The 8735-nt window shown below is 37.1% G+C and overlaps 2 protein-coding genes across 3 annotated transcripts in view; one reads left to right on the top strand and one right to left on the bottom strand.

Annotated features, from left to right (window-relative positions):
* Positions 1-2151: 2151 nt before the first annotated feature.
* LOC117787744 (fringe glycosyltransferase) overlaps positions 2152-8735 on the bottom strand; it is a 31754-nt gene continuing 25170 nt past the window's right edge. The window contains exons 5-7 of one of the 2 annotated variants that reach the window (XM_034626347.1): positions 3986-4124; positions 2572-2746; positions 2152-2484 (exon numbers count right to left, since the gene is read on the bottom strand). In XM_034626347.1, coding sequence (XP_034482238.1) covers positions 2249-2484; positions 2572-2746; positions 3986-4124 — 550 coding nt within the window. In that variant the 3' untranslated portion in view covers positions 2152-2248. Of the gene's footprint in view, positions 2485-2571; positions 2747-3985; positions 4125-8735 lie in introns of those variants that run through there. The other variant, XM_034626348.1, reaches the window with a different exon arrangement.
* On the top strand, positions 4249-5492 carry LOC117787745. The gene has a single exon (XM_034626350.1). The coding sequence runs from the start codon at positions 4273-4275 to the stop codon at positions 5389-5391; it is 1119 nt and encodes a 372-aa protein (XP_034482241.1). The 5' UTR covers positions 4249-4272; the 3' UTR covers positions 5392-5492.

The raw sequence follows: 8735 nt of genomic DNA, 5'->3' as shown, positions 1-8735 counted from the left end.
ATATGCAAAGGCGTGCCCAAGTGAACAGATAATCTCTATATACGATGACGACGACGAAGGCAGCTTTAACTTTGACTTTTAATATATGATAATTAATTCATTATCAACGATGCTGTGACGTGGATAGACAGACAGACGGACAGACGGACAGACAGACAGACGGACAGACAGACAGACAGACTGAAAGGCGGACAGGACAACGCTGACAAGGATTTCACTTGCAATTAAAATGAACAAGACACAAAAATTGCAGCCAGAGTTGAGAACAGAGCACAACTTGAAGCTGGCCAACAGCCTAAGCCTTGGCCTTATATTCATTGATTAAAGCCCAAAAGCGCGCTTCCAACTGTGCAACGACATGGACTAAAAACTGATTATCTGCATAAAAGCGACTAAACGAAAGGAAGCAAAAAATAATTGCCCAGAACTGTTTAACATATCAGCTAAAACAGAGAGAGGGAGACACAGATAAAGATAGAGAGAGAGAGAAGGAGAGAGAAGAATGAAGAGTGCAGTGAGACTCGAGTGAGTCTTTTATAAAAATTCACAACATGTCATTGGCAACATCGTCGTGAGGCAAAAAGGCACCCTCTACAGTTGTGTGTGTGTGTGTATTGTGTTGTTTTGTGTGTTTTGTTGTGTCTGTGCGCCTTCCTGTGTGTGACTTTGACTGCACAGGACATGGACGTGGACATGTCAATGTCTGTCCAACTGTCCAACTGTCTCTCTCTCTCTCTCACTGTCTGCCACTGCCTGTGGCGACTTCTCTGATCCATATCGTTAAAAGTTAACGCTTTAGCGGCCTTAACATGGCTTTTAGCGTTAATTAACAACGTATTTTTGTTAACGAAAATGCAAAATGCAACAGCAACAACAACAAGTACACAGAATTTTAAGCGATAAGCTCACAGCAACAACAACAACAACCACCACTACAGACACGATAAGCCAAAGAGTTGAATTCAACGCAAAATTGCAATGAAAAACACCTAACAGCGCTGTTAACAAGCAAAAGCTAACAGCTATAGTAATTAGCAGCAATAACAGTGAAATGTTGTAGTAAGCAATTACAAGAATGTTAAATACGCACACAGAGCTTTAACAGCGGTGTTGTGAGAGTACACATTTCCCTAGAAATCATTTACATAAATCCAATCGGGAGTTTTAACTTTTTTTCATGAGTTCGCTTATTTTTCCCAAGCAAAACTAGAAATAAATATATATCCATTATTTTGAACACTTAAAATTCTGAATAAACTAATTGTTAAGCCTCAGAAAAATTGCTTAAGCTCAATATGTTTGATGAGTTTCGAAAAAAATTGCATATTAATAAAAGTGAATAAAAAAAAATTAGTACATTTTTCGAAATATTTTTATTTCAGATTATCTTTCCACTGAAAACTGAAATTTTCGCTGCTCAGAAGTTGGCAACATCGTTCAACTGTTAACAAGACTAAAATGTAAGTAGATCAATGTTTAGTTTAACAGTTGACAGCTTTAACAGTGTCAATCCCTCTCAAATGCAATCAATGTAAAGCTTAACAGCAATGTTAATAAGCTGAACATTTTCAATAAATTTGCATAACTCAGCGAGCTTGTTTTATTTTTGTATGATTTTTATTCAAGCAAATTAAAAGTTAACAAAAATTTTTTAAACATTGTTTAGCATTTAACTACAAGCTAAAATTACAGTTAAAATACATATAAATATAGAGCATATTTATTAATACATATTATTATATACACACAGTTTAGTTTTATATATGATATTGATATCATTGTTAATTAATTAAAACTGCAACTTAAACATAGACTAGACCATTAATTTAACTAAGGCTTAGCTTCAATGGAAGAGTGTGTCTCTTTGTGTGTAAATCTATAAAAAGGAAGCACTTGGAGAGTGTTGAAAATATTGGAATTGCAAATATCCTTAAGCAATAATATTTATAGTATAATCTTCGATGGTATTTGGAAGGCATGAAGAGAACTATCTATCAGTGTTTAAATCTCTAGGAAGCACAACGTTTGAGTTGAAATTCTATTATATAGTTATTATATACAAAAGAACCAATTGCTTAAATTTTAACATTTGTTTTTACCGATTACTTAATTCTTAAATCACAGTGGTGAGATTTGTTTTTTCCTTATTGGTTTTTTTATGTCCCTTTTATTTCGACGTTTGCCAAATTTGGTTCAGAACCGCGTACGCCTGCAACAGCCAAAACACCCCAAATACCCTAGCTTTATTTTATAAGGGCGGGCAGAAGCTGAAGTAGGGAAAGAGACGACAGTGCAGTGAATAGAATCTCTTGGGATCGGTCTGAAGATCAAAACCAGACACTTTGATAACATTCCATTGATTCTTCATGTGCGCATAGCTGAAGGACACTTGATCCTGGAAGGTCTCGGAGCGTATGAGTTCCATAGGCTCCAAATGTGAATGGAAATTGTCGACAACTGTGAGTGGCACCTTCAACAAATGCTCTGCAAAAGAAAAGAGCAAAAAGAGAAGAGAGTTAAAGAGTTAGTTGAGGATGCAAAAGTATCTTTTGATAGGAGTTGGGCACTCACCTATGATAAAACCCATTGTGACATCATCCGGAAAGCGTATCTTGTCGCCGATGCTAATAAACTTGCCACCACCTGCTATGGGCAGCATCTTGAGGGTCAGAGCACGACTGAGGCAGAAACCAGCGCCGCCTGTGGCAAACCAGAAGGTTATCTTCTTGTTCGTCGTCGCATTCTTCTGCAAAAAGGAGAGAACAGCAAGGAATCAGGTTAACGGAAGAACTGGCAAAGTATAAGACCCAAACTAAAATCAACTTTGGCAAGCAAAAAAAATTTAAGAAACTCTTGATTAATTGACCATGTAAATGGACATGTGCGTTGGGGGAAACTTGAAACCCAAAAACCCAATTTTAAACCACAACGAACCCAACCCAAAGGAGAACTTGTTTTTTTTTTTTTTTTTTTTTGTTTTGATTTTGGCTTGACTTAATGAAGCGTTAAGTTTGGACTTTCAATTAGGGATCAGACGAACTGATTCGCTACGAGTGTTGCGACTGCAACGGCGACTGGCAACACTGTGTGGCATGCCCCAAGAGTCAGCAAGCAAAGCCGACAAAACTGTTGCATGCACATTCATTACGGGATCAGCTGGCAATATTTCAAATGCCTCAACAGCAGCCCGATTGGAATTGGGAACGAGTTCAGAGAGTCGAAGCGAAAAAAGACAGAGCAGATACAGACTCTATAGAGTCTCTATAGAGTCTCTCGTCTGAGCCAGATCATATCGGTTATTAATGATAGCCTACGCTGGCAGCTGGAAGCCAAATGGCGGCATAGACAAATGGCCCAGACCAGGCGCATAAATAATGCAATGCAACAGCGAATCCACAAGGAGAAAGGCGATCGCAGCGTCCAACTGCATGTAATTACCAGTATTGGAAAATATGCAAAAAAAAAAAACCAAAAAAAAATCATAAATACAGGAAAGAAAATTTATCTTTGACAGACCAAAGATTTCATACCCTAGACTGACTAGTGCCGATAAAAAATGTTATTTATGGCAGTTTTTTTAATGTCTAGCACCAGTTTTATTATTTTTTAGATTTAGTGAAATTATCGTAAAAACAAAAATGTTTTTCATGCAAAAATTTAATTTTTGTTGGCTCGATATTCATAAAGTTTGGTCAGAACATATAGAATACTGTTAAAAAGAATTATTTCCAGAAAAACCAAAATTTGTGTAACACAAATTATTATCAAAAAAAAAAAATTTATTTTTTATTTTCACAATAAAAATATAGAAAAATAAACCAGTAAAATCATCATTTGAAAATTTATATTAAAAAAAAAATAAGTTCTATTTTCCGTTCCCTAATCTAAATAAACCCTGAAACTGATTTCTTAATAAATTTATTTCAAAAATAAAGTGCATATATATTTTTTAGATTTTATAATACCCTCTCTAAATAATACTTACATTGTCCAAGTGAATCTCGAGTGGCGATGAAATGCTCGGCTTGCCCAGATACCAATCCACAGTGGGACTGTACTCGTCCAGCAGTTTTACAAGGCGTGGCACATTGACATAGTTGTCATCATCAAAGTGACAGAACCATCTGAAAAATACGAAAATATAAAACAGAATTGTTTAGTTTACAACACAAATTCGACTTCAAAAGACGACAGTTACAATTGAATCTTTAAATAAAAATATTATTTATTATTAAAATATTGCATTTAATTGAAAAGATTTGATTTGTCAAGATGGAATTAACTCTGGAGGAATTAGCACGGATTGCACTCGGTGGACCGGAGTTGAATAATGTGAATGTTGCCGTGTTGCACAGTCTGTTGAATGTCTTGATGAAGAAACTGGATTGTGGCAAGGATCTGGTCACCATTGGAGGATTTGAGGGCAAGTGTTTGGAGCGTTTGTTGGAACGATCAAAGATCTCTCCATTACCCTTTGGTGTGGAGACCATTAAACCAATTTCCAGTGAACTGGAAAAAGTGGAGGCAATGGAGAAACGTATTGCCTGCCTGGAATGTAAATTGGATGCACATTTCCAGCAGATACGTGCTTGCAACAAGGTCAACAGCAAAAAGTATCAGAAACAGATCTGGGAGGAATACGCATCACCCTGTGAGGATCTGTGCACCGTGTGTGATGAGGACAATAAGATTGCCTGTAGTCTGCTGCAGAATATGGACTTTATGAAGAAACTATTGAGGCGTATAGCCTCGCCCATGATGGATCAGATCGAGGACATTCAAAAGGGACTCAATGCATTCTACGAGACATTGAAGAATTTCCTAAAAAAGACGGAGGCACTGTTTGAACGCCTTGAACTTGTCAAGCAGTGTGTCATTGAGATTGAGAACCTAAGGGAATTGGTCAAGGAATATAATCTCACGTTTATTGGCACCATGGAAGAGTTGCAGGATATGCTGGACAGCAAACTGGACAAGGTTCATATGCCGGCTCTTAAGAAATACATACGCGATCACTTTGAGGATATCGAGAATCGATTGGCCAAGATCGAGGACAAGGATACGTGTCCACGTGCCGCAGGATTTGTCAACTCTGGCATACGTTGCATCTCCTGTGGCAACACGCGCATTGGCGTCGATGTTGGCCCATTGAATGTGGGCCCAATGCCGGATGCCACGGCCAAGAATCTGCCACCAATTCTACAGGACAATTGCCACAAAACTTTTGTGTATCGCACCAACGAAAGGGAACCAACTTTGATGGTGCGAGTGAATAATCTGGATCTGGATGTGATAAAGCAACGCTTGAATCGACCCTCGGGCAAGGTATGCAAACTGCCCGATGCCAATGACGCCATTTATGGAGTTCGCAATTCCGTTTACAATGATTAAGTCTCTGCATTTTCCCCCCATTTTATTCAAAGTTGTTGGCACTTACAAAATCGTTTCGTTTACAGCAATAAACTCTTAAAAAAAAAAAGATGCATAAAAAATGCACTCATTTAAATAGTAATTACCAGGAGAGTAAGAGGGGCAAAGAGAGCGGTCGCTTCTCCCCCTCTTACTCTGGCTATCTCTCTCGGTCTGTGCAGCTGCTGCTTGGATTAGTCGCAGTGACAAACGATCAACCATATCCGGTAGCCAATGGCCAACGGCAGGGCCTAATGATGCCATTAAAATGCAGTCGAGGCTATCGAACGGGTTCCCCTCTCTTTCCCAGTCTCCCCTTCTCAATTTCCCCTTACTCTCTATCCCTGACATTGAGCAAGGGGAACCACAACTAGCTCATAAAGTTAAGCAGTCCCAAACGTAGTATCTTATAGATACTCTCGACTAGATCTATTACTACATTGATAAACTGCAACAGGAAACTTAGCTCGTAATAGAATTTAATTAGAATAGAAGCTAAGCCAACACTACCAAACTACAGTTTAGATACTTAAGTATCTAAGAGATAAGCAATTGTAGTTTTAGGCTAATGTATTAACTGCTTGAGTTGTAGATTAGAGAGAAGTACCATAAATACTAAGAAAGCATTGCCAAAGCCATAAAATAAATATAAAAATTAGATAAATAAAAAATATGAAATATAAAATATATTTAAATAAAATAATTAAAGTCTCAAGAATAGGTAAATAAAATCATACATAATCTGAATCTTCATAGAATGTATATTAGTATACTAAAGTTCAACAGTCTCAAGTTTAATACAGCTACTACTAGAAATAGCTTTAAAATCATTTGAAATTTAGATTTAATTTCTTTTATAGAAATATTGAATAACAAATCTTAAAAATATCATTGTCAACAGATGCTTAAGTATTTTTAAGCTTACTAACTTTGTCTCAATGTTGATTTTACGACAATCTATTGACTTTCTTTCTCATTAAATACTTTGCACCTCTTGTCAAGTATCTCACGCCGCTATTCTACAGTTCTACACATATCTGAAGAATCTATCTCGCTGTGCAATTAAATATCTAAGTTAAGGCGCTGAAAACGTATCTCAACAGTTTGAGCAACAACTGAAGACAGTTATCTGCTAAGTTGTTGCTCTATCATTTGCTAAGTCTCTTTCTCTGTACCACTCTGCCTCTCTCTGTCGCTCTCTCTGCCTCCCTGTTGCTGTCTCTATTGAGTATTGAGTTGAGTGCCCCTAACAAACTATTCAATAATATCGAAACGTTTGCCTGGCGTCTGCTGACCGTAATTTAATATTATTTTTATTGCATAAGCTTTAAATGGGCGTTAAGCAGCAGAAAGACTGAGAGAGGGGGACGGGGAGAGGGGTAGGAAGCGAGGCAGGGGCAGGGGGCAAGCAGATTGTTAGGAGGTAAGAGTCTTTTCTAGCCATATTCACAGTCAGAGTTGCAGCTAATCGCAGTTGTGGCATTCATAAATTGCATGTTGCTGCCGTTGTTGTTGTTGTTGTTGCTGTTGTTGCTGTTGTTGCTGTTGTTGTTGCTATTATTGCTGTGGCTGACACATGCGATACTTGTGCGAAACGGCAGCCAAGTTGTTGTTGTCGTTGTTGTTGCCTCTTTTGCCGCTTCGTGTCGCATAAAAATGCGCTTTTAATATCGCTTAATTATGCGTGCTCCCTCTCTCTCTCTCCCTCTCTCCCCCTCTCTCTCGCTGTCTCTGTCTCTTCTCCCTGTGGATTTTTACCAAATTGAAATCTAGCTGACATTTTATGTGCGCTGTCGCTTAATTAACGCGTTCTTGTTTTTCCCCCCATTTTGGCATTTATGAAAATGGAAATGTTTTCATTTTGGTTAGAGGCACAACTTTTAGTTGCTCTATCGTTCGATCGATCTGACTTGGGGATCACAGCTGCAGCTGCAGTTGTTGTTGTTGCTGTGGCAGCAACATGGTCAAGTTGCAGCATTGCTACGTTGGTGGCGCAGCTCAAATGTTGCCCAGTTTTGTTTGTTTGTTTGTTTGTTATATTTTTCATAATTTTTATTTTTCTTTTTTTGGGCTTTGCTGTTTATCTTGCATCGCATTTCTAGACAGTGTGTGTGTATATATATGTGTGCCTGTGTGTGTGTGTGTGTTTGGACATTTGGCCGCGAAAAACGAGACGCCAAAAACGAGTGCAAAACTTTATTTTTTTAGACTCTGTACTGACTAATGCAAAGGGTCCTTTAAGTTTGTTAGGTGCGAAATTCTTAAATAGATAAATATACCAAATGTACAAACATAAAATTTAAGTTATATTATGAGAACTAATTGTAATTGTTATTTGATAATTTTTACTTTGATCAACGAAACAAAATGTTTAAAAATTATTATATGCGACTTTTTTTCCATTATGATAATGATAAAATGATTATATAATGAGTCCGATTTTTTTACTCAAATATAATAAATAATTACAATAATAAAAATCCGGAAAAATCGACACTTTTAAAATCATGATTTAATTTTTTTTGTTTTTTCTTGTATAATCATAATATGTGAAAATAATCATTATATGTGATTCCTGAAATGAAATCATTTTACAAATAAGATTTTTTTCTTGTTTTTTTTAGAACTTTTGGCTGTTAAAGCATTATTTAAGAATTGTGAAAAGGACTATTTTTAAAGATTCGGATTTCAATTTCAAAATCGGTAATTTCAATATGGTAATGAAAAGCTCAGTTCATTTTGATGGCATAGTATTCCAATTCCATTTGAGTTCCATTGCAGAATAAAAAAGTTATTTCAAATAATATTTGCATAAATTTTGTATTTTTAATTTAATTTTTAATTTGGGTTTTTAAAAAATATCTACAGAGTCTGTAACAGTCGGGCTCGCTTGCCTGCAGCCTTTGCCGCTAGTTTAGTTTATTTTCATGGCAGTTTTCCAATTACTCTAGAGGCTGTTGTTGCTGCTGTTGCTGATGTGGGCAGATTTGAGGCCAGCAGCAACATCAGCAGCTGTTGCCTGGGCGTTGGCGTCTTTTAACTGGACTGCAGGCGAAATGAGTTTTTATGTCTGACGTCGCAATAAAAAATGATTGACGGGGCACTTTTCGAAGTTGAGTTAAACTCGAAGTCGAAGTCGAAGTGGAAGTCAAAGTCGAAAGGAGGCAAATGCAGGGCAATCTTAATAGATTTCGCATCAAGACTCAAAAAGCGAACAAACAGACAGTGTGTGTGGAACAGTCAGCGTTAAAAGTATTTTGACAGGCAGCCAGATAAGCGATCGCCAAGTGGCAACAACAAAAAAACACGAGAGAATAAAAAAATCA

This window comes from Drosophila innubila (genome assembly GCF_004354385.1).
Source record: "Drosophila innubila isolate TH190305 chromosome 3L unlocalized genomic scaffold, UK_Dinn_1.0 0_D_3L, whole genome shotgun sequence".
Classification (NCBI taxonomy): Eukaryota; Metazoa; Arthropoda; class Insecta; order Diptera; family Drosophilidae; genus Drosophila; species Drosophila innubila.
Note: the sequence above shows the minus strand (reverse complement) of the source record. Positions and strands in the feature narration are given on the sequence as shown.